General features: G+C 34.8%; 1 protein-coding gene across 1 annotated transcript in view; it reads right to left on the bottom strand.

Annotated features, from left to right (window-relative positions):
* Positions 1-27,482, bottom strand: part of LOC126744730 (sodium channel protein 60E) — a 533,812-nt gene that overhangs the window by 183,027 nt on the left and 323,303 nt on the right. Inside the window, exons 3-5 of the mRNA XM_050452261.1 lie at positions 20,097-20,317; positions 19,693-19,876; positions 766-988 (exon numbers count right to left, since the gene is read on the bottom strand). Of these exons, the coding sequence (XP_050308218.1) occupies positions 766-988; positions 19,693-19,876; positions 20,097-20,317 (628 nt within the window). The remainder of the gene's footprint in view (positions 1-765; positions 989-19,692; positions 19,877-20,096; positions 20,318-27,482) is intronic.

Raw genomic sequence — 27,482 nt, 5'->3', positions numbered from 1 at the left:
GATATTCGATGCAGCGTATAATAATGAAGGAGAAAAAAGTCATGCACAACGATAAAAATTTTGACATTTTCTGTATTTTTTATTTTTTTAATAATTTTCTTCGATACTATATGCCACTCGTGTGTACAATTCCAATTATTCATAAAAGGATCATTTTTCACCTTTCTTGCACATTTAACTAATTAGAAAAAGAGGGTTTATTGCAATTATTTCACGTAAGATGATATATCTTAGATTGGCAACAACTTTTCTGATAACTCTGTATTGAATATTTTAATGCAATATGAGTTTATTGAAAAACGTTTAACATAAATAAAAGAAAAGCATCCTAAAATCCAATAAATATACGGTAATATCCAAGAGAAATTAAAATGATTACCGCTTTACAAAAGATAAACGATAAATTATTAAAAGGCTACGTAAGGTCAAGTGATCCAGAGCAATTAACGGGCAGGAATTTCATCAGTTTCACTGGAAGGATTTCCGAAACTTAAACTACGTTCCGAGTAGTTCCGAGTTAAGCGTTATTGACTCAAGGGTTATTGGAAGCATCTATTAGTTCATTATCTTTGTTCGGAATAGAGATTTATTTCACGAATATAATGGAGGGTTAGAACTTTATGCAAAATTTAATTAAAACCAATTTTATTTCATTAAATAAAAGGGCAATGCTTAACTATTGTCTACGTTTTTATGTATATGTATTGGGCTTTGAACCACTAGGTTGTTTTTCTCTACATTATTAATTTAATTCAAAATTCTTACCATATTATAAACATTCTCCCAATAATCCAAGGTAATTAACTGAAACGTAGTTAACATGGACCATAAAAAATTGTCAAAGCTTGTGTAGCCATGATTAGGATTTTCACCTACGCATAAGCAAGTGTGGGTGCTGGGACAATGTCTTGCTCCAGTCACATTTCCACACAATAACGGCTCCTCTGTGACGTTATGGAACATCCAGTTTGATGGATCTCGAGTCCAGCTAAAAATAAAATTACAATAAGGTTATTAAAATTACTACTGAGTTAAACTTTGATACGATTGATTGATTAGGTACAATCCTTTAAATACTCCTTGTATAATAATAAGTTCTCTACGAAAAAGCAGGAATATACAGTGCTTTTCTTTGAAGTCCCCCCCCCCCATTTATTTTTTGAACGGGTCAAAAAAAATTTCTGAAACTTGGCATAAGTAAATTGGTCTATAGATACTATTTTTCACTGTAAACTAGGTAGTTGTAAATTCCAAGATGGCGGCTGGGCGACATCTTGAGAAAAAATTTTAAATAGAAAGGGGGGTCGTGTGGTACCTCATTTTAAAGGTCTTAATGACCTGTCTAAAAGTAACAGCCAAAAAAATACACTGTTGCAATTTTATTAACGTTTTTAATAGAATACAATGAAATACTAATTTACAATTAGCAAATAAACAATTTATCAAAAGAAAAACAATATTTAATTTAAAAGATGCTGGAAATGATTTCCTTGTACCTCTTGACACATAAATAACCTATCTGAAAATTCACGTCGAACATTTTCAAATACATCTGCCTCAATATTTTGACAAATGTTAGTGATTCTTTGTCGTAGCTCAAAAATTGAGGCAGGTTCTGTTTCGTATACCTTTTGCTTTAGGTATCCCCACAAAAAAAGTCTAGCGGCGTTAAATCTGGTGACCGAGCTGGCTATTCAATAGGACCCCGACGACCTATCCAACGACCAAAATAATTATCATTTAAATAATTTCTCACATTCCTGGCAAAATGCGGAGGAGCACCATCTTGTTGAAATGTAATTTCCATGTCAAATTCATGTACATTAGCCTCAACAATTTCTGTTATGAGAGGATCGATAGCATTTTCCAGCATATTTAAGTACAATTCACCTGTTAAATTTTCTTCTAAAAACAGCGGCCCTACGTTATGATTCCCTAATATTCCTGCCCATACATTGATCTTTTGCGGATACTGAGATCGGGTTTCACGAAAAATGTGTGGATTGGTATCACTCCAATATCGACAATTTTGTCTGTGGACATTACCATTTAAAAAAAAAGTACATTCGTCGCTAAAACAAATGTTGCGCACATACGTAGGTTGCCTTTCTACTCTCTCTGCCATAATTTCACAGAATTGCACTCTTCGGTCAGGATCATCTTCAGTCAGTTGATGGACCATTTGGATCTTGTATGGGTGAAACTTATTTTTTTTTAAAACTCTCCATGCCGTCGAAGTTGAAACTTCACAGATATCAGCAACAGTTGGAGTAGAATGTTGGGGATTTTCTATTATTTCGCCAATAATTTGGACTTGCTTTTCTTCTGAAATAGACATATGGCCTGGGCGTTTTTTTATCCTGGACAGTACCAGTAGTTGTAAATTTATTTACAAGTTCCCTTAAATATTTACGGCAAATAGGACGATCAGGAAAACGTTCGTTGAAAACCCTTTCAGTCTCATGAAAATTACGCGTTGCTCCATAAATAAAAATTGCTTCTACTTTTTCCTCCAATGGACGAGAATGAACCATATTGAAAAAAACAATAAATTCAAACTGCCAAACACACTAAACAATATCTAACAATGACCGATACAAGAGTAATTTACCGGTTAAGGAAAAATATATTAAAATTTTTTTTCGAGTTTTTTTAATAGCTATTTGGTTTTTGGAATGTCTAAATAATGTTCAATAACCTTTAACATGAAATGTGACATAAGAGGGCGGTTCAGTAAGTCTTTAGAAACCAAAAAGTTAATCTTTAAATCCAAAATTCAAAAATTATAAATTATTTGTATATTATTAATTAAAACGTTAATAAAATCGCAACAGTGTATTTTTTTGGCTGTTACTTTTAGACAGGTCAAAACGGAGTCCACCGAGTCCATGTAATAAATATTAAAAGTACTCAATATAACCTTTTAAATGAGGTAACACAAGATTTCTATTTAATGCATTTATTCAAGATGGCGCTTATGTGTTATTTTGACATTTAGTCGTTTTTATCTCTGTCGTTTATATCTGTTGTTTTTATGTCAAAATGAAATAGTGACGCATTTATTTTCGTACAATGATTTTTACCTATTCAAAAATCATAAAAATGTAAAACGTTAAAATAAAAAAAAATACTTTTTTATTAGGCCGCCATTTTGAAACGAGTTAAGATATGGGTCTAATATTTCAGGGTTATAAAGTACTCATTGAGACCTTTAAAATGAGGTACCACACGACCCCCCTTTCTATTTAAAATTTTTTCTCAAGATGTCGCCCAGCCGCCATCTTGGAATTTACAACTACCTAGTTTACAGTGAAAAATAGTATCTATAGACCAATTTACTTATGCCAAGTTTCAAAAATTTTTTTTGACCCGTTCAAAAAATAAATGGGGGGGGGACTTCAAAGAAAAGCATGGTATATGCGTTGTATTCATAAAATAACGAGAAGGTCAACGTTTGATATTCTCGTTATTTAAAAAAAAATATTTATTTATTTGTCTACGCTAATGTTTAGAATTCGGAAACTGGCAGAACATATGCGCATCCCGCTCCTTTAATTTCTGTCTGATCTGTTCTGGATGAACGATAAAGTACGAAATGTTGCTTCATAAATAATCGACGTTGAGAATCACGTTTGGATAAAGTTTTAGTCTATTTGGACCCCTAAATTGCGTACATGACTGTATGTTTTTCATCATGAAGTACATGTCATTTTATCAAATTTTATACAAGGTTATTACCGCCTCCTCCATTACAGGTAACTACAACTTACACGAATTTATTTTTATCATAATTTTTATTTTAAGATTTTATAAAAATAATACGTAGTAACATTTCATACATTTATATTATAATTTCTTAAATTATTAAAGACATATCATTCAATGATTTTTTGTTTTTAAATGTTGTCGCCTTTAAGAGGCCGCCACTCGCCAAAATATATATGGGCTTTATAATGCTTTGAAGATCCGGTGTATTTTCTGAACGATTTAAGCTAAAAGTATAATTTATAAACTATTCAACAAAAAGACATATTTTTCATGTCTCTGTTGAATCAGAATTTTGATTTTTGTTTTTAAATTTGAGAAATCGGCTGGTAAAATAATTAAATTTAAACCCTATTTTCAAAAATTAATTGAAGGCCTAAATTTAAAAAAGCCGGCTTCAATAGAGACATAGCTGTATGTTTTATATTTACATTGGTACCAAACACTACCTATTTTTATGTTCAAATTTTATTTATTTTCTAATTTTATTTTAAATTTAGACAATTCTTCAGATTTCTAGTGGGTCATGGTAATTTTAATAAATATTTACATAAATTAGGAATAAATGACTCATATATATGTAACTGTGACATGACTGGTTGTCACAGTTACATATATATATATATATATATATATATATATATATATTGATGATTTGAACCATATTTTATTTGAATGTAAAAAATAATATGGACGCAGTGATGTTTCTGCATAATAAATTTAAAGAGCTTGGCTTGCTTCCTATGTGTCATACTTCACTTATGGCAAACGTAATTGCCGACGATAGAATGGAGTCTATTTTCATAAAATTTTTAAATTGTCCAAAAGGAAAATATAACTTGAACGTATATGCACTAGTTAATAATTTTAGTTACTTAGAGATCGCTTTGTTTTTTCCTTATTGTTTACCTACCTATCCGAGCCCCCCTATGTTCTGTTTTAAAAAATGTCCTGCATTGGCTCCAGGACGAGAAGCGTGTGACCCTGTCTAAGATCCCTAGTATTAATCTATCTTGCACTATTCCTTTTTTTGTACTCTTTTTATTAGATACAATGTCATACTACCCAATAGTATAATTATTTAAATACTATATTAGCAACCTGTTCTATTATGAATGAGTTCCTATATTGGAACACGTGGCTAAATTTGCCAAGCACAAGGCCAAAAAACGAAAAAAAAAAAAATTTGGACAATGAAATTACGGAACTACTGAGCCTTCCTAAAATTATCTAATTCGAATATATTTGGAGTTTAGTGTCGCCGATTAACCTGCATATTCTCGGCGCCCGCCTCCTTGCTTTCTTCCTATCTTCTTTATATAACGTATTTTATATAATTTGGTACACTATATTTTCATTTAATTATTAGTATTTATTTTTGTAAGCCTCAAAGCATGCGGCGCTGAGCTGGAAAAAAATAACTGTATCCCCATTTGCCTAATATGCTATTAGGTCGCGAACTGAAAATGTCAGTCGTATGAGAACTTGGTTTTAGTGTCTAAAAGCTTAAGAGCTAAAGGCAGGTTGCGCCCTTCTGCTCTCCGGAAAAGGCTTAATAACATTGCGAAATTCTAACTTGTAAGTATTTTGAAATTTATATATTCATTTTGTACAGGGTGTACCAAATTTAGGGATGCCGCGAGACACGAGACACAAGATGTCTCGTCTCGTCTCGAAGCCATTTTATCTCGTCTCGAAAGTATTTTGTCTCGAATTTCGAGACGAGACGAGACGAGATAAAAATGTTCGAGACAAGGCGAGACGAGACGAGACGAGACGTCCCGATATATGTAAAATGCTTCTAGTAATAATTGGTAAAATTGTCATTAAAATCACGGAATAGGTTTTAATTATTTTTTTATTTCCCCATTATTATACTAATGGGTTTACGATTTGTGTAACAGGTGGTGTGTAGATTGGAAAAAATATCCTTAGAATTTAGGGGTATGTTTATTTAAATCTCTTGGACCAGTCACGTCTGTTTTTATTTTAGCTGCGCATTTTTTTTTCAACTTAACGTTTTTATACAAGGTGTGTCATAAAACGGTGGGCTTTCTTATTTTAAACAAACACCATATTTTATTATATTTTTGAATTTACCAAAAATTTAAGAATATTACCTGCATTCACCGGACGGAACAGTTGCGTCACTGTTACAAAATTATATCGAAACCCTCCGAAAAATGGTAAAGTCCAGTGCAACGATATATTAGAATGGTCACCCGTCAAAACACCAGCATTCCACCTGCCAAACAATGTCATCCAGCTTCTATTTACATTGTTTGAGAAGTAAAATGCTGGTGTTTTGACGGGTGACTATTCTAATATATCGTTGCACTGGACTTTAACTGCATTCATAACGTGTCGATTTGTCCCTAGAGTTTTGGTTTTGCCACATTTTGCAATTTGCTTTATAATTATTATTTAAAGAGGCTCCTATTTAATAATATATTCACATACATGTTATGTTTTTTAATACCTATCTTTCGTCTCGAACAAACAAAATCGAATGATACTTTGTCATCTGTTAAAAAAGTCTATGAAAAATGTCGACGTCTACAGGTAATATGTTCAATACGATTATTGGCATTTTTGTCCTAAAATAAGTATTCCTATATAACCTTCTAAGCCATGCTTCAAAGACTGTGTATACCCTTTATAATAAATTACTTACTTAATTATGGAATAAAGTAAATGTAATAAATTATAAATTTTAGAATAAAAAAATATAGAGCCAAGCAAATACACAAATTTATGTTTAATATTTTAATAGGTACATTATAGTTATTACATTGCACTCTTCATAAAGAAATAATATAAATTCTGAAACTTAAATATTAAAAATACGAGAACAAATTAAGTTTACGTTAAATAAATATGTTTTATAAACAGCAACAAATAAATACATTTAAAAAACAATATAATATGACAAGTAAGATATAAGTATAAACTTGAATGGGGTGCTCATATAAATATTTTATTATTAAATCTTAAAAAAATCTTTCCCAACATTACATAAACCCAATTAATTTAAAAATCGAATATGATTTTTTTTAACTTTCATACTTAACTACCTATAATATGTTTATTGTTTATGGGGGTCTATTAAATTTTTAAGTTTTATCCTGGACTTTTACATAGGTATCAGAACTTTTCGAGACAAAACGAGACGAGACGAGACGAGACGAGACGAGATAAGGTCTTGTCTCGACGAAATAAGGTCTTGTCTCGTCTCGTCTCGAAAAATATTTGTCTCGAACTTTCGAGACGAGACGAGACAATTCTTAATCTCGTCTCGTCTCGTCTCGTGGCAACCCTAACCAAATTCGAGTCTCACCATTGGGATCTCGTTAACTAGAAGAGATACAAGGTCGGTTAAATTAAGGCAAAGTTGTGCAACTTGGTGCTCATTAAAACGCCCTTTGGAAATTTCAAAAATTCCGAATAGGTCCGAAGATATTTCGAAAAAACTGAATATTCGCGATTTCATTTTTATTTTTTTACGACTCTTTTTGAAAAGACATAACAAAATAAATTACTCATTCTCATTGCTACTTTTCCATTATTACAAAATGGTGTCGTCAGATTTTCAAACCGACGTTTCGTATTTCAGCTGTCATCATCAAGTTTGTTTTTTTAAATACGGCCCTGAATTTTTTATTATGGATTTTAAGAGCCTAAACCAATGATGTATCGCACTTGTTCAAAAATTTTATATAAATGGATATTTCCATAAGGACTTATGTGTTAAATAGAAAGACAAAAAATATATTTTTAATAGGATTAAAAACGTTTTCTTTATAGTGCTAGTATATTTAGTTTTAATCTTCTGGCGTTTTAATGAGCGCCAAATTGCGCAACTTTGTCTCAATTTAACCGAATTTAACTCGTATCTTTTCTAGTTTACGAGATCCCAATGGTGAGGCTCGGATTTGGAACACCCTGTACATTTGTAATACAGGTTTCAGTTACAGGTTGGTAGTAAGTTGGAAATTTGTGGCAAATGAAAGGTTAACCTTTGCTAAAAATTTAGAAATATAAACTGTTTCACCTTAAACCTATGGGCCTTTACTCTATGGACTTGTAATTATGCTAGTTCTACAAAAATAAACATAAAATAACGAAATAAAATTCCTATATCGACATTTATAAAAAAAACTAAAGCTAATTCCTCTAGGCTTACATTTAAAAACAAAAAATCATTGAATGATATGTCTTTAATAATTTAAGAAATTATAATATAAATGTATGAAATGTTATTACGTATTATTTTTATAAAATCTTAAAATAAAAATTATGATAAAAATAAATTCTATGAATTCTAAGTCATATAAGCAAAATTATAATATTACAATGATATACATTTAAAAACCAAAGTTGTTTGTAGTTTTACAAGGTTTAATACAAACGTCTAACCTATCATCGACTTACATGTACCGGGTGTCTTTAAGAATTGCTTCGAATCATCGGGAAGAATTAGCCTTGTCTTCAGAAAAAAAAAACTAATTACCTCTGGTAAAGAGCCTATAAGAAATTACTGGAAATTAATTTCCGGTTTTTAGAACGATCGCTACCTCAAACTCCTATGGCGAATAAGAAAATGGAATTTTTACAAAACCTTAACCGACCCCTGTGGCGCAGTGGGCAAATGTTCACGATGCGATCGTGTGGTCTCAGGTTTAAATCCTACCATAGACATGATTGGTTGTGTTTGTCTTTACAAAAAATTGGTTTGTGGTTCCGAACCCACGTTAAACTATAGGTCCATTAGATCAAATTTGGGCGACCGTCTAAAATGACGCGAGCTCATAAATAAAGCAGAAGAAGAAGAATATAAATCTTAATTATAGCCATTTTAATAAAATATGAGAAAGAAACGAATAATTAAATCTGATACCATAATTTCAAATTAATCAACAAGTAATAATTAAGATGCCAGGACAGTGAACAAAAAATGTGCGTCAGTTATAATAGGATTTGGAAAAAAGTGATTTTTAAGTAGCAGTTTAAACAATAATAATAATTAACATTTTCCAATTATGGTGCCATTATTTATGAAACCTCTTATTTAGGCAAAATCTTGTCAAAAATGGCTCTAGCAACTTGAAAATAATTTCCAGAAATTTCTCATGTCTCCTTTGGTAATATTTTTTTGCATGCCGTACGGCCAATACTTTTCCAAAGCAGAGAGGTATTCTTAGTGGGTCACACTAATAATATGATTTTTTTCTTTAACTTTAAGAGCACGTTCTTATGGGCTTCCATCAACAAGTTCGTCATCGTCTAGTTTGACTATGTAAGTAGTTTGTATTGTATAATATTTTTTATTTATTTTAATAATTAATCGGTTACCAAATCCGCAACTTTGCTTAAAGTCTTAGCGATTAAAATACTCTATAAGATATATACTTTTAAGAAGAGAAAATAATTCTTTTCTGAGACAAAACCCAGGATTGAAACAACAAAGTGAGATTTTTTTAAATGAATTCATAATAATCTCATATAAAAGTTCCAAATTTCAATACGGTTTAATTTAGATTTATTTAGTTTCTAACGTAGCGAAACTACCATTAAGAGTTATATAAATTTAAATTAAAATTTCTGCAAATTAGGTACTTTTCAGCTAATTTAACTATACCTTATATTATTTATTAACAACACATTAAAAAAAATATTTTTTTAGGGATGATACCGAGATGGCTATCGATAGTTTAATTGTAAATCTTCATCGGTTTATCAAATCACTAAAGGACATATCTTCACACTTTATATTACTTAACTGTAGCTTAGCTAATATGCGAGTGATAAAAGAAGCCAAGATTGCTACCAATCGCGACTTACATTTAAATGCGACTTTTGCTTTTGAATTTCTCAAAAGTAATTTTCACTTGTTCTGATAATCCAAAAACAGTCAATATTAATATTGCAGCCGTCACAGCAACAATGAATGTAGGAGGAGGATATAGTCAACTCGTTAATCTTACTAAGGCCATAGATATTCCAAGTTTAAGCTTTACGCTGTATAAAAAGCTACATAATGAAATTTATACAGCCTGGGAGGAAATTGCTTGGTAACACGAACTTAATAAATATACCTGGACTGCCAATTCAATGAAAAGTAAATGACCACTACTAGGGGCCGCCATTTTGCGTAGTTGTATCTTTTCGATGTTGGTCACTCTGACAAATTTCAGTTGTGCCAATTGTAGGGAAACAAAACAATTAAAGTTTTTGAGAGGTTATGTCTACAAATACAAAATAGAGAGTTACATTTAGTTAAGAATTTAACATAGTTGCGTTAGATCTGTGATTTTTCTCGTATGTCTTTAAAAATGTCCTTAAAATTTATGAAAGAAAGTAATCCTCACCTAAATTGAGACAAAGTTTCAATTACCTTGAGTTAGATGAGCACTTTAAAATATTTGTTATTCTATTTATTATTCTGATAAACTTGAGTCTTATAAATCCTAATACCACAAAAATTATGATCTTCATTTAAATTTTTGCTTGTATTTACTTAACAAATTCACTAAAAAAAAACTTTTATTTTCTTTCTATTTTTACGATTACGACTTTTACTTTCCTTCTATAGTTCTATGTACAGTGTTTCCACATTAATAGGCACAACCATCTATAAAAACCAAAATATAGATGATTTTATGAGGGTTTATAATTTGCAAGGATTTATATAGTAAAAATAAATAACTCTATATATTATTCTATCATAAACACAAACAGACAATTCACAATAATTCGATTTTGAGAAACAGTAAACCAAATAAGTTTAAATAAGGATGGTGATACATTATCCACGTATTAAATAAGGAGAAAGCATATCGCCTCTTGCAGACGATATACCCAAGCGTCGTTTACAAAACGCCAAAAACTAGGTAATCCGCTATACTCACACGTCAAACATCAGCGTCGTCAACTTCATTACCGTTATTTAATATTTTTTTTTTTGGCAACACTGAAAATGTTCAGAGTGACCAACATCAAAAGGACACAACCACTATAAAAATGACAGCCACCAGGCAGTAGCCATTTTTGGGTATCGTGGCTATATGCATTAGCAATCCAGGTATATTTACTAAGTTCGTGCTTGGTAATCAATGAACGATGCTGCTAAAGAAAAAAACAAATTGCAATAGAATGTGGCCATGTGAATATTAACGGAGTTAAAATGCGCTCCTATAGAAGTGGAGGAAATTATAATTCGCTTTCAGGAACTGCTGCGATTATCGGTCTAAAGACGAGAACAATTTTGTATTTACGTGTGAAAAATAAATATTGTTGCGTTTGCCAACGAGCAAAAAATGCTGGACTGCATCCTTGTTATAAAAACTAGAGTTCTACGTCAACTGCGATGGAAGCAAGCATTATTGCCGAAGGATTTTGTGCCAGAATTAAAATGTATAACTTTATATATAATAAAATGATTGCAGATGATGATAATAGCTGCTATAAAAGAATTCTGGATAATAGACCTTATAAAACATCTACTGTACAGAAAATAGAATATACAAATCATTCGCTCCGGAATTACTGTAACAAACTAAAGGATATTTCTAAATCAAGAGGTATTCCTGGAAGCTTGAAAATTGTTTTGAGCAACAATATACTACATTGCAGAATGGCTGTTGTTAGGGCTGTACAATACAGACAAAACAAAAATATTATTAATGCTGAAGAAAAAATTAAAAACCTTAAACCTTGATATTTAAATAAATAAATAAATAACACCTTTATTCAAGTATTTCTTTGTATATACAATGCAAAAACATGAAAATGTACAATCACATCATATGCACAAGAATAGCGCAACTGGAAAAGTTTAGCCTCCTGGTCATTCTTCCACTTAACCAATTCGCCGGATATTAAGTTCACCATCTTTAAATGTACAGAGAAAGTCCAATAAAATGCTTTTAAGAGATAACACTGAGGATAAAACAGTTTTAACCAACCATAACAATATAACAATGCAGTACATATTATACATAACGACAATAAATCTGTCATTAAATAAGTCCTAAAAATCTATGGCACATCTAATAAATACCTCTTGTACTTAGACCTTAAATAACCAATAATGCATACCTTAAATTGAAGAGGTAAAATATTATAAAGTTAAATTATAACTAAAGCTCTTTTTAAAAAAAGAAGTTCTATGTTGTGGCATTGTTAAATAATTTTTATCCTGTAAAGAGCGATTATGCACAGCCTCTCTATAAATTAGTTTTTTAAACAAATATACTGGTTGTTGACACATATTTAGTTTTCTAGAAAATAGAGTCAAGTTAAAATTATACCAGGTTTCACACTAAAGCCAACTCAACTCTTTTATATTTTCTGAGACATGATCAAATTTTCTTAATTTATAAACAAATCTACAGCATGTATTCTGAACGTATTGTATCCGTTTTTTATTTACAACATGTAAGAATGGATAATATAATATGAAACAATACGAATAAATAGACATAATAAGTGACAATTTTTTTCTGGTTTTAAAATTTAAAAGGTGTCTGCTAGCATATAAAAGCTTCATTCTCACATAACTTCTTTTTAGTAAAGATTTTAAGTGTTGTTCAAAATTAAGCTGTATATCTATACACAAACTTAAATTTTTACCGCAGTTAGCAAAAGTCAACCGAGTATTTTTAATCTGAATATTAAGTTGATTCATGAGTATGCCCCTTTTCTTTTCAGAACAAAACAGTAACATTGTGGTTTTTGCAGGATTAATTGTCAGATTATGTTTTGTTAAGTATTGCAAAATATTAGATAAATCTGAACTTAAAATCTTAGCATCATCAGGACGTCTGGATTAAACTGAAATAATAATTGTGTATCATCCGAATATGCTTGAATGTGCGTGGTTGGGGAGGTGGTCTGGGCTCTAATCGACGTAAGGCTGAATGGTCCCTAGCACACCTCTTGGATAGTTTGTTGGACCTGCATGGAGACCTTTTTGTTTTTCTTCTTGGCTAGCATCTCCATAGTCATCAAACTACCAAGACTACAGGATACTCCCGTCAATGATCGGGAATGTGCAGGCCTAGCCTGCATTCTTCACGTGGTAACCCTGTTGAAACTAAATCCTGTAGATCTAGACTGGACGTCAATAAACTCCCCGGCAATAACACTTGGGATTGTTGGACTAGAGTCACACCTTTCTTCCGCTATTCTTGGGTGTGCCTCTGCTTTCTCTTCTTTCTGCTTACTATCTGCCGCCCTCGGCCTGCTGTTCTTCTTTCTTAGTGTTCGTCTTTTCCTGCGTGTCTTCTTCTCTTCTTTAGCTCAATCCAAGGTGTGTAGGCAACGGACCGCTGTTCCGTTATACTTGTGGGACCAACATGGAAACAACAGTCTGGAGTGGCTCCGTCGGGCACTCCGTCGGTGTTTCCTCTTGGGAAGGGGTCACGCTGACAACAGTGGATCCCTCCATGCTTCGCTTACGCCATGCCAATCTTAAGGACCCCGGATATTAGACATAAGTCTGACAAGGACACCCTGAGGCTTCTGGAGCTTTAAAATTCTGGCCTCCCATGCTCCTAGTGGAGAGTGTGGGAGCGCAAGAAAGAGGCTAAGAACCTCAGGCTGGTGGTGGGGGTGGATGAGGGATCGGCCAAAACGATAAGGGAGAGACAGGGCTCGCTAGCATCACCAGGGCTTCTGTCTCCCTTATCGAGAGCAAGAAAGCGGCTGATGACACCAGGGTGGCTACTTCCACAGTGGCCCCTGGGCCTTCGGCCGCCGACTTAGAAAAGGCCACTACTGCTGACACCGCAGCTTTAGTGGGACCAGAGCTATCCGTGGACGATGGCCCTTCCAGCTCCAAGGACTAAGCGTGCTGGCAGTGACCTATCCCCACACCATACAGCATGCCTTTAACATTTCTGCAGGCGAATCTACAGCATGGAAGAGCGTCCACCGCTGTTCTGTGCAAAAGGCTCACTGGGCTCCATATCGACGTCGCCTTATTACAGGAGCCCTGGACCTACCAGGGCTCTGTTAAAGGCCTGGGTTTAACTGGCGGCACAATACATAAACATGTACCTTGTGAGAATCCCCGCGCAATCATCCTTACTAGGAATGTGCGGTGCTTTCTCCTCTCAGGTCTCTGTACAAGGGATCTAGTAGCCGTCAAACTGTCAATGGACACGGGAAAGCATCTGGTAGTCTGCTCTGCCTACTTTCCCATCGAAATTGAATCACCCCCCCCCTCCGGCCGTCACTGCGGTGGTCAAATACTGTGAAGACTTGGGTCTTCCAAGTCTTCACAGTATTTTCACCCAAGGGGCCGCTCCCTGGTTAATTTCATGTACTCAAATGGCCTAGAACTACGCAACCGAGGCAGTGTCCCAACTTTCTACTGCAATAGGGGTCAATCAATTATTGACCTTACTATCTATTCACCTAGTACTGTGAACCTTTTCAGCTCATGGAGAGTGTCCCTCGAGGTCACAATGTCGGACCACAGGCACATTCTTTTTGAATTAAAGAAGCATGCTCGGTGCGATACCCCAGCCTACAGAAACCCAAGGTGCACTGACTGGGACCACTGTCGAGAGGAACTAGTCGGTGGTCTTGCGGACATGCCGGCAAGATACACACTTCCGGCCGACACAGAGATCGGGACTGTCAACCTGACTCGTGCGATAGTCGTGGCATTCGAGGGCAGCTGTCCCCTCAGACGGAGACCCGCCAATGCCAAGAATGCCTGGTGGAACAGGAACACGGAAAAGCACCGTGACACTACGCGTCGGCTCCTTCGCAAAGCTGAGCGCACTAAGCTTGCCACTGGCTGGGATGCATTCCACGCAGCTCAAAGGCAATACAAAAAGACACTCAGGGACTCCAAAAGACAGTGCTGGAGGCGGTTCTGCGATGACGTTGAAAACACACCATCCGCAGCACGACTGTGCAAAGTACTGTCCAAGGAACCTGGAACTAAATTGGGGTTGCTGTCACTTCCAGATGGCGGCTTTACTACCAATGAGCGGGAGTCACTGGAGGTCATGCTGCGCACTCACTTCCCAGACTCCAACTCATCTCGCGATCCTCCTAGCTGTTCTCGGGCTCCGATTCGCTTAGAGTTCGAGACTGCTAGAAGAAGAATTACCTACGAGAGGGTGATATGGGCTATCAAGACATTCCCCCCCTTCAAATCTCCGGGCACGGGTGAATTATATCCATGCGTTTTGCAAAACGGGTTAGAAGTACTAACCCCATACATAGTCAGACTATTCAGGTCGTCCCTTGCTCAGGGCTACGTCCCAAAGTTATGGCGTCAAGTGAAAGTCGTCTTCATTCCGAAACCCGGAAAAAGCGATTTTACAGATCCCAAATCGTACCGACCTATCAGCCTTACCAGCTTTATGCTGAAGGCGATGGAGAGGCTGATTGATCGATATCTTAAGGAAAGCATCCTGGTCAACAAACCACTGCATGTGCACCAATACGCCTATCAGGCGGGAAAATCCACGGACCTGGCCCTACACCACCTCGTTAGGAAGGTGGAGGGTGCTCTGGGTAGTGGCAAGGCCTGTCTGGGTGCGTTTCTAGACATTGAAGGGGCGTTCGACAACACCCCTTTTGCATTAATCTGCCAAGCACTCGAGAGCCGCGGCTCAGAACCCTGTTTGGTTAGCTGGATAGAGGCCATGCTCTCGAAACGTCATGTATCTGCCCAGCTCAACAACGAGATTGTCGAAACGTTGGCGGCTAGGTGCTGCCCACAGGGAGGAGTATTGTCCCCTACCTTGTGGTGCCTTGTGGTCGACAGCCTGATAAATCTTTTAAACAATGCTGGCCTATACACACAGGCCTACGCTGATGATCTGGAAATCCTTTGCCCAGGGAAAGACCTCTTAATGCAAGGCCCTATGATGAGAGCCCTGCGTTTGGTGGACATGTGGTGCCTCTCGGGGGGTCTCAGGATTAACCCCAAAAAAGCAGAGCTCCTACTATTCACGAGGAGACGTAACTTTGGCACGCCCCCTGGTATATCTCTACGTGGCGTGCAGCTGCATTACTTTAGGACAGTTCAATTTGTAGGAATCAAGTTGGATCCCAAACTGTCCTGGCACGATCATGCAGACACTAGAATTAAGAAGGCCACCAGGCGGGGTGTGCAGGCGGGCTTTCGGCAATACCTGAGGTCTATCTCCTAAGATCCTCCACTGGATCTACTCGCGCATTGTGAGACCTCTTCTCACATACGGGGCTATCGTTTGATGGCCATGTACGGAGAAAGCGAAAATTCGTGCTCAACTGGACAGAGTTCAACGTCTTGCATGTCTCAGCATAACGGGTGTCATGCGGACGGCGCCAAGTAACGAAAGATAGCAGTGAAAAGGTTTGTATTAAATTTTACATATTTAAAGTTTACAATACTGAGTTTACTTTTTATAAATAGGTTCCTTTATGGTTCCTATATCCCACTTAATAGCCATTCTTTACACAAGAGACTGACCAGTTTGAAAACAATGGTAAATTGTATTAAGTCTTATTTTTTAGGATTTATATAGCAGCAGCAGCAGCAATGAGAACTCAGAATGTTATGTTAACATTACATTCTGAGTTTATATTTTTCGAAGAGCTTATGAATTTTTTTGTAAAAGTTAAAGTTTTTGTTTATTAAAGTTTGTATAAAAACCTGTTGCATACGCGCAACAATTTGTAAACAATAATAGAAATAATAAAATTTTAGGTTAGGTCCATCCATTCGTCCTCTTGCTTCAGGCCAACCAGGGACAACGACCAATAAAAAAAATTACTTATTATTATTTTTTTTAAATCCGCTATAAATTTAGGGCGCACGTGTTATTTAGGGCTAAAATAACATCTTTTCACAGTAAACTATGTTCCGTTTATAAATTAAGTGCTTGTATATCTTTCAAAACGGGTATTTTACCCGAATGATTCACTATATTAAACTACATACGATGGATTAAAAACGTTTATTTTTGGAGTAGCTACTTACTGGAGTTATTTATTAGTTTATTGTTAAAAAAGTAATTTTTTTGTCGTTATGGCGTCCATCCGTCCAAAAATCAGTAACTCTAAAAACGTTGCAAAAGCGTTTAGAAAGTTAACGGATAGTCACTGCGTAACGTTGAGACAACCAAAAAAAATCTCTTTCAAATTTGTGTAAAACGGGGTTGTGCCTACGGTTAAGGCAATGTAACAATGCAACGTTGCGTTGCAATATGCAACGTTGTCGCGTCGAAAAATTGCTAATTAAGCCAGCATCAAAGGAGAATATTGTTAACAGCCTCTAACTTCAGAAAAATATGCAAAATGCGACTTTCCAAAAGTTGTTCGTCCACAGTTAAAGGTATTTTATACCAAGAGTTGTATCCTAAAGCAACTTCTTGGGGCAAGAATAATGAAGAACGTGCAAAACAAGAGTTAGAAGCAAAGTTTAATTTTAAAATTGCAAATTGTTGGCTTATAATTAATAGCGATTTTTTTTATATCTTGGTGCTTCACCAGATGGACTTGGTTGAAAAAAAACTGGTTTTCTACTAGAGATTAAATGTCCCTACTTTGCTCGGAATTTTGTTATTAATGACACAATAGAAAAAAACTGGGCGTTTCTGTGAGGTGTGGCATGGCAATAGTATTATAGTGACATATTAACTCTAGTTTAATGGTCGCGATCAAGAATCGTTTCTCTTATTTATTAGGGTATTTGTCAAGCATCACCCATGTCAAACAGTTTGAAAGCACTGTACATGTTGTAGATTACTAATTATAAAAATCATTTATTTAACTCATCTAATTTTTCTATATATGCAGTACATTGAATCCATTTTATATACATATATGGCGTGCCAAGAACAAGTCTCTATAAATATATTGCTAATTATGTATATTGGCTAGCTACATGGGGTAAACTAACAAAGTGAAAAGCCTGATATAATTTTGCAGATGCATAGATTCGAACGTAACGTTGTGTTTAAACTACATGGTCGATATTTAGAGGGTATATTAAAGGCACTGGCTGAAAATGCAAAGTGTGTGCCGACGCGATAACAGATTGCAAACTTATTTGCGCGTTTTAGATTATTGTTAAATATGTAAATTTTATCCTACCAAAATTTATTTCAATGCTGCTTTATGGCTTTTAAACTCATGGTTCAGCGACTATTGCATTTTAAATGTGGGAACATACATTATGATGTTATTAAATCATTTGTTTGTTTGTTTTATTTTAAATGAAGTTGAGCTGCCGAGTTAACTAGCGATATTTAAATTACTCTTAAAATAATTTTCAATGTTTTTACTAACTTCAATTTCCGACCTTTCATTCAGTTTTTTACCTTTTTGCCTCAAAGCCTTAACTTTATACTTTTTAAATGTCAATGAACAAGTGTAAATTAAGAGTCAGTAAATTACGGGTGTCATCAATATAAAACCGCCCGATATAATGAGAAAAATTTGTCTCGTTATATCTGTGGCATTACTCAAATAACATTTTACGTTCTAGAAGTTCAATTAGGACTTCGGTTTAATTTAAATTAGAACATCAGAAGGAAATAGATCATGGAAAAATATGGTTAAGTGTATATTATTAGTAACTAATTTATGAACTTAAATATTCATCTTAAAATGTCATTATTGTCCACTATTTAACTACGTGTACACAGTTACTCTTGCAAGTTACATATTTACAGTGTGGTAGTCTTGACTGAAAGATACAAGAAAGTTTCCCTGAAGAGACCCTTAACACTAGTGGATATATGGTTTTTAAACTGATGCCTTAATGAAGAAGTTACATCAGTCTTTGCACGTATTAAAACATCAAATAATGTACCAGCGTTACTTAAACGTGAAATGGAACATAGACTTGTTCGGAAAAACATTTTTCGATATTATGCCAACTTGAATTTATGCAACTTAGAACTAAAGCAGATATACGACAATATTGCAAGTACTTTGCTTTCGAAGAATTAAATATCTTGTTAAGCCGCATCAATGACTTTGTAATATATTCACAGATAAATTAAATTGTAGAGAAAGTGTATATTTGATACAAAAAACAATTATAAAATATATTTGTATCCCTTTTTTTAATAATATTCTCATACAAATATTTCCCAAGCAATTAAAGAACATGTCCCTAGCATACAATTCTCTTACAAGATGAATAATAATTTAAGCAAAATTTTAGTAAATTCCAAGAAAAAACTTAACAAATTAGATTAAAGTGGTGTATACAAGTTAAACTCTGGTGAACGCGAAACATCGTATATTGGGAGATCTCGTAGATCATTAAATATTAGGATTGACATTGAACACCTAAAAAATCCTAATAAGTCCCCATTTGGACATCATATAAAATTCTCCAAGCACAAATTTGATCCCGACAAAGACTTAAAAAATTTAGTCAATGTTAAGAGTAAAACTTTTATGCGTTTAGATTTCTTGGAAAACATAGAAATCAATAAAGAAATCTCCTATAATGACAAGTGCTTAAATACAAAGGCTGAACTAAGAAAAAGTTTTGCCCCGTTGCACAGGAGATTAAATATACTTTATTTAGTACTATTTAATTTAATATGTATTTTTTATTTTTTTTTTATGTATACTTCTTGTTTTTACTTGACATTTAAATTTATTTAAATGTCAAGTTTTAAATAAAAGTTTTGTCATGATATTTTTTTATGTGTTGACCCCTTTAGGGAGTTTGCTTTTTTTGTTAAATTTTGACCCGTATGATAATTGATTGAAATGTTAAAATGAAATGTTGCTTAGTCTTTTCACGTAAGATGTTGTTATAAAATAAAAAAAAATATTATTAATATTATTATTATTATTTCCTGTGTTATAACGTTTACAAATCCTTAAGCCGAAAATTTGACACATTGATGCTAAACCTATTAAAGACAAAATCTCGGTAAATAATTATATACTCACTTAAACCAGACTTCGTAGGAGGCATTATCGTCGTCCATCTTTAGGACGCATTTGTTGCGAAGTTCGCCCTTGTAAACTTGTAAAGCGAATAGAGCGAAAACCATCAAGCAGAAAATTGTTAGTGTCATGACCTCCGCCAATTGTTTGAAGGAATGCAGCAGGGCGTTGATAATCGTCTTTAGCCCTTAAAGGAAAATATTATCGTTAACTTTTACGATTAAGCCACGTATACAAAGAGCTGTTAGAACTTTTATCTTTGACGGCCGGGTTAAAGCTTGCGCATTAGGTTTTTCGAGCTATATTTTATTAAGAAAAGGTAAATGATAAAAGTAAAATTGCTTTTATGTATATTTAACTTCCTTGAGCTTTTTAAAATAAGCTTTTTTATATGATGGTGATCTTACCTGGTAATATTGATATTGTCTTAAGTGCTCTTAATACCCTAAATGTTCTGAGACCAGCAAGATTAGCACCTTCGACCCCGATGGTCGCGTATCCGCTTGTGATGACCACAAAGTCCAGCCAATTCCACGGGTTTCGTAGATATGTATATTTATTTAATATAAAACCTTTTGCTATGGTTTTTATTATCATCTCAAGGGTATATATCGCTAAAAAAATATACCTGAAATAAAAACAGACTTTTAGTTATGCTTGTAAGTTGCTAGATAAGTAAAATTAATAAGATAATAAAAAAAAAGGATAGGAATAAAGAAAAGTATTTTTGATAAAATACTTCTAGATGTTGTTACTCATAGTTGAAATGTTATTGTTGATTAAAAATAAATCCAGAAGTATTTCATCAAGAACTTTTGTAGCCTTTAGAACTTTTCTATGAAAATCAAAGAGGCATATATTGCTTATAGGTATTTTGCAAATTTGGGAAAAGTCATCTTTGCACGTTCTGACGCGTATATTACAAGAATAGTCCTTAATAAATTATATATAACTTTCTTTCAAACTTTATTTCAGATCCTAAGAGCAGATGATTAAGTTTTAATCCTATTTGAAAAGTATTAGATGTTCTTTAGGTATTTATCTATTGCAGATGTTCATATGTCCGTATGCTCCACAACTATGACATTCTTCTTCTTCCGAGTCCTCTTTTACCCAATATCTATTAAGATATTTCGAAAAAACCGAATATTCGCGATTTCATTTTTTGTTACGACTCTATTTAAACAGATATAACCAAATAAATTACTCATCCTTATTGCTACTTATTTTTAATTTATTTTACAAAATGGTGTCGTCAAATTTCCAAACCGATGTTTCGTATTTGTGCTGCCATCATCAAGTTTTTTTTTTAAATACGGCCCTGGATTTTTTTATTACTAATTTGAAGAGCCTAAACCAATAATGTATCGCACTTACTCAAAAGTTCTATATTAATGGATATTTTTATAAGGACTCATTTGTTAAACAAAAGACAAAAAATATATTTTTAATAGGATTAAAAACGCTTTTTTATAATTACAATAAAAAAGTGTTAATAAGTAATACAATAAATTAAAGTAGCTTTCTTTAATTCTTAGGACCTGAGATAAGAAAGAAGAGTGTAGAAATTTTAGCAATTATTTATCAAAAAAGACATAACAAGGATTTTACATATGTCACATCGAATTTCAAAAATTGCTCGTGAACGCTATTTGTTGGAATATCCAGAAAGACGACAGCCGCATTAGACTTATTTTGCTAATATTGTTATCACCACTTGACGACAAGAACCAGGCAAAAATGTGGTATATAGAAATCGTCTTAATTATTTTTAAGTTTTAAAAATTATTAAATTATTTTATGGGGAAATTCGGTGTATCTAATTCCTTGAAGACCAATTCCTAGTGAAAAACAATTTTAATTGTAGTTTCGAATTTTAAGACCTTTTCTCTTCAAGGCTGTCATAAATGCCACACTAAAGAGCAAGAATCTTCTATCAAAAGGGTCTAGAAACAAAAACGACTCGAAAAAAGTTTGTAGTGCCCTAGAACTGAATTCAATACGATCAAATTTTTATACTTTTATATTCATTAATTGAAATTCAAGTCAAATTTAAGAAAATTAAATAATTTAAAAAAATTGTCAAACTTCTTTACCCTGGCTTTAAGTTCAGTGTGTCACCAGTTTATAGCCAAACTGGAAAGTCCCATTGTACTAAGTCCAGGACAGAAAAGGACCTACCTGATTTGCCACAATTTTCAAAATCCAAATGTACAAAAAAAAGATAGATGAATGATCGAGTAAATAGTTAAAGCGTGCATTGTTATTATAAATAAATAAGTAGTCTTTAAAGTAATAAACCACTGAAATTCAGAAAACGAGAGAAAAAAAATTAGTGGGTTGGGAGCCTGGGGCGCAACTTAAAATTAATAAACCCGTTACCAAGGCACAACTAGCTAAATTTATTTAAAAAAAAACTTACAGCTGACAGTAATACCGCAAAAGAGAAGTTAAAATTGTTGCCTTTTCGTAATATAGGATGTTACAAAATATAGGGACAAATAGAAGAGATGTAATATAAAAAAAAAGAAATAGAAAGGAAAATAAAAAAGTCATATAGGGAAAGCAAGGACGGTATTCTACAAAATAAGTGCCATATTCAAAAGTCACAACATATTTCTTGAAACGGAAGTAAGGCACTTAAGATTCTATGTCTTTTCTGTTTAATTGTATAGTGTAGAATCCTGGATATTCACAGAAACCACCACTAAAAATCTATAACCACTTGAGATGTGGCTGTATAGGAGATAAATACCATGGACACCTCATATTACAAATATAGAAGTGATAAGTAAAATTAAAAAATATCTAGAAGCCATGTACCATGTACCATGTCTTAAATTCGAGCCTCACCATTGGGACCACGTAGACTAGAAGAGAAACGAGGTCAGTTAAATTGAGGAAAATTGATATAACAAAATAAATTACTCATTTTCATTACTACTTTCTCTATTTTACAAAATGGTGTCGTCAGATTTTCAAACTGACGTTTCGTATTTGAGCTGCCATCATAAAGTTTGTTTTTTTAAATACGGCCCTGGATTTTTTATTACGGATTTTAAGAGCCCCTTATGTTCCAAAACCAACGATGTATCGCACTTATTCAAAAATTTTATATTATTGGATATTTCCATAAGGACTGGTGGTCAAGAGAAAGACAAGCAATATTTTTTTAATGGGATTAAAAACAAAAACTTTTTTTTATAACAACACATAATCAAAAAAAATAAAAAATACAACTAAAGGATCAAAAATAAAACAATTAAGGGAAATATTCAAATAGTAATCCGCCTACTTGGATGCATTTTCGTGTCCATAATATTTAAGCCTTAATAGTCCTTGTAAGGCTTCAAGATTTGGCCTATTTTGATAAGGATGGGTTTGAAGAAATCCCCAAAGAAAGTAATATAAAGGGTTTAGATCAGAGCTTCTTGCGGGCCTACGTACGGGTCCTTGGTTTCCAATCCAAATGCATCATCCTGTTGCCACAATAGTTGACGTAATTCATCCAAAGGTTGTTCCATTAAGGAATCCATTATACTGGTCCTTATTAATTCTGCATATTGTAACGAAGTTACTAAATTTTCTGTAATTCTCTTATTTATCTATAGAATTACTCGGTTCTTTTTCCAACTTAAATTAATAATTTTCAATTTGATTCATATTGACAACTAAGCTTTGCCCGGTAAAGTTAGGAAAGTTTCTATTTTGTTAATAAACGCGCGACCGCGTTAATTATTAATTTATCATCGCGTTTAATACCTCAGCACCGTTCGTGTCCGTACCACTACTACTGTGACCGCATTTACTAAGTACCGCGCATGCCCGTACTCTATATAAAGCGATGCACGAGTTCGCAGTCGGCAGTTGCAGTTGGCAGTTGTCTTTTTTGATTCCGAAATTTCGAGTTAGTTACACGATACACCCAATTCACTCATCAAGCAGAGAAGACTCCAAAGCAAAAACGGCGGAGAAAAACGTCGACTCGCCCCCCATCGTCAGTAGGGGGCACAACCACCGCGAGAAAAAAAACAGAGGACAAACATAAAATGAACATATCTGATGAATACTCAACGGATAGATCAACCAAAAGTGAAGACCATAAGAGAACAACAAGCAGACAAGAGAGAGAGAGCGGGGTAAGACTTCGGACGACTCCTCTAAGTTCCTAAAACCCCAAACTAAATCCCGTACTAATCCCAGACTATCCAAAACCACTCCAAACCCCGACCTGGGAGCTGGCAAAGCGCCACCCCAGAGCGCGGAAGTTGGGCAAAGTGAGGAAAGAGTACGTTAACTCGAGGAGAAAGTTCGCGAAACGGATTTGCAAATTGAGAGTGATGCAAACGAGATTAAACTAAAAAACTCTCAGATCACCGAGTAGAACAGAGCAGAACTATACGACTATAAAATAAAAAAGCTGATCTTAGAAAACCATACTCTCAATAAGCAGATCTTGGACTTGAACCGTAAACTCGAGGTGGTGTTGAATAAAAACGAAACCCTTACTATTTAAAACTCCAAACTCAAAGAGCAACTAACGGCACAGGGAGATCTGGCTAATGTTGGAAATCAAAAGGAACAAAAAAATAATAAAAGAACCAGGGAAGAGGCGGGCCTGTCTCCGCCTTCTCAAGACGAAGGCGAGCTGGCATCGGAACCGGTTTACCCTGAACTAACAACAAACAGGGAGCCAGTCCCCTCAACATCGTCAGCCTCAGATCCTATCCAAAACTCCACCGAAAATCCCACTTCAAAATTTAAAAAAAAATCCACTTTGCATGCCCTTAAACAACCTTTCCTTAGCGGGAAAGGGGAGGAGCACTGATCCCATTTAAAATATTAACAAAGTCCCAAAAGTGGTGCTAAGGGACACAAAAAACTGGGCCTCAAAATACAAAATATTTTGTGAAAAAAAATCGTAAAAGTGCAGAAAGATAGATTGCGATTAGCGCTCTTCCCCAAAACTCCCAAGGACCACCGCGAACTAACAGGACTTCTCAAGGAGGAGGGAATGAAATTCCATTCTTTCTTCCTTGAAGAGGACAGAAAGCTGAACGTGATACTGAGAGGACTTGACCAAAACTTCAAGTTAGAAGAGGTCGGGGAGGAGCTGAGAGCGATGGGGTTTGAGCCGGAGGAACTGGGTTGGTTTTAAACCGGCCCAGGCCGACGAAGACCCACAGACCTCATCAGATTCCTCGTACCCAAAGAGCAGGAGAATGTGTTTGAGATTGATAACATTTTTAACATGAGGGTCCGCGTCGAGCGCTTAAGGACTCAGACTATTGCAAACAGGAAGCAAATTGGGCAGTGTCATCGCTGCCAGGAATACGGTCACGTCCTGAGCAATTGCAACGCAAAGCCGCATTGCCACAAATGCAAGGGCGAACATTTCTACTCAGAATGTGTAAAGAACAGAGCAACCCCGACAGAATGTTGCAATTGCGGCGGTGACCACTCGGCGAGTTACTGGCGCTGCCCAAAAATCTTAATATAAAAAATATAAACAACCAAAAAAAAAGCTTCGCTGAGACCTTGAGAACGACCAACGCGGACTCTAATAACAGGAGAGCGGAACCAAAGGATGGCAATACATCATCACACATGAATCCCCTCGAGCTATCAACCAAAAACACAAATCTCCTAAACCTATTAAGTTTGCCTGACGGGATCCTAGAAAAGAAAGTCGACAATCTAATGGCAAAACTTGAGAAATTAAACACCAATCCGGCGATCAAGCTATTGCTGGGAGTCGAGGCCTAGGTTCTCGCAGTGTCCGTTCGTTTCCTTCCTAACGTGTTCAAATCCCAATTCCAATCCTTACAAACCACATAAAAATAAACCTCATACAAAAGACAATCCAACCGCCAAAAACCTAAAATATTACCAAAAAGCACCGTAAAGGACCGGTTACGTTCACACCTCCTTTAAAAGTGCTAGGGGGGTTCGTGTCGGTCCGTTACGAGGTAGCACCCTGCATTGGATATTATTCCATTATTTCCAACCTGACAACATTGCCATCTTCTACCTGCATAATTAAAACCGCGTCTACCGACATTTTAAACAGAGTTGGCCAAGGTTATGAGCGACTGCATTTATTTTCCATATTAGACCGCTTAATTATCCTGTGGGTGACTTACCGCTTACCATTACGATTAATACCCGACCGTTTCATGCTTTATTTTCTCTGGCCTGTATCTGATCCGTTTACTCACTGCCATAAATTATCGTACCGCTTTTACATTTTGCTTACCGACATGGGTTCTCTTCATAGCACCCCTCCTCTTCCCGCACCGTACCGTATTGAATTTGGCCGTATGTAAGACTTATTGAGAATAAATGTGATTTTGTTACAATGTTGCCTATAGTTTTACTCACACAGAAGACCTGGATTACTTTCTCCACTGTCTAAAGGCTACCCGATAGGCCGTGGTCCCTCATCCACATTAAACTTGAGGATGGCGCTCGAGATAATGGTTGGATAACCAACTACAAACTTTATAAATAACCCAGAAGATCGAAAGGGGATAGAAAAATTAGTAAGCGCCAGTAATACCATTACAATATCTTTCGGATGTTAGATTTCTTTCAAGAAAAAAACGGGCCGATATATTTATTGCTCCACATTCCGACCCATACATTAAATTATTGTCTTCCCTGAGGTCTTACTTCTGGATTCTGCCTTGGGTTTATTATTGACCAATAGTGTTCGTTATGTCTTTTAACTAGTTCATTTGTTAAAAAACTATCTTTTTTCTGTCACTATAATTTTATTTAGAAAGTCGGCATCTTCATTATCTTTATCTTACCACCAGTAACAAAATTCTAATCGTCTCTCAGCATCGCCAGGTCTTAGAGTTTGGCTAATATGAGTTTTGTAAGGTTTATATCCACGATTATGTAAAGTTCTCCAAACTGTCATTCGCGGTAGTGCCACTTCGTTTGAGAAAACTCTAAGTGAAGCTCGAGGATTATTATTTGCCTTAAAAATAATTTAAAATTATTCATTTTTGTTAGCGTTCAGTTAAAATATATTAGAAATTAGTTTGTATTTTTTATGTTATTTGAATTAGGCACAACAACAGTGCCGCTTTATCTTAAGATTTATTATATAAACACAGACAAGTCCAAGTGGTAATTCGATAGTTAACAGTTAGTTAATAAAAAGACAGAATCACCACGAGCCTTGGTGTAAACGGTGACATTTGATATTCCTCATTTTCAATGAGAAATACAGCGTTTTCAATTTTTATTAGACTCTCATTTAAATCAAATATTCCAAAAATTTTACTTTCTACTCTGCAATTGTTTTAGAACTTACAGTATCTAAGATAATTTGCTCCTCTTGGGGATCGACTCGTCTTCCATATTTAGTCCTGGGTTTAACAAAAGTTCCGTATTGAGCTAAATTATTATCAATATTAGCAAAATAAGTCTAATGCGGCTGTCGTCTTTCTGGGTATTTCAACAAATAGCGCTCACAAGCAATTTTTGAAATTCGATGCGACATATATAAAATCCTTATTATGTCTTTTTTTTCTTTTGAAATTTTGCAATATTCAATTTCCCAACCTGTATATTATATTAGCTTTGCACTGTATTATTTTAAGGATTTTTTCGCAATAGATGAATATAGACATTGTTTAGAATACTCAAACTCAGGTATATCCAAAACACGTTTGTTTACATTCTCAAGGCAAAACAAAGAGCCCATCATGGCGGCCGGTTGACCCTCATACAACACGGTCAAATAAATATGAGCCATCTAGCGGCGCAGCGCCAAGGCAATG

This window comes from Anthonomus grandis, chromosome 14 (genome assembly GCF_022605725.1).
Source record: "Anthonomus grandis grandis chromosome 14, icAntGran1.3, whole genome shotgun sequence".
In the NCBI taxonomy this organism is placed as follows: domain Eukaryota; kingdom Metazoa; phylum Arthropoda; class Insecta; order Coleoptera; family Curculionidae; genus Anthonomus; species Anthonomus grandis.
The sequence above is the reverse complement of the archived record's forward strand: the minus strand, read 5'-3'. Positions and strand labels throughout refer to the sequence as shown.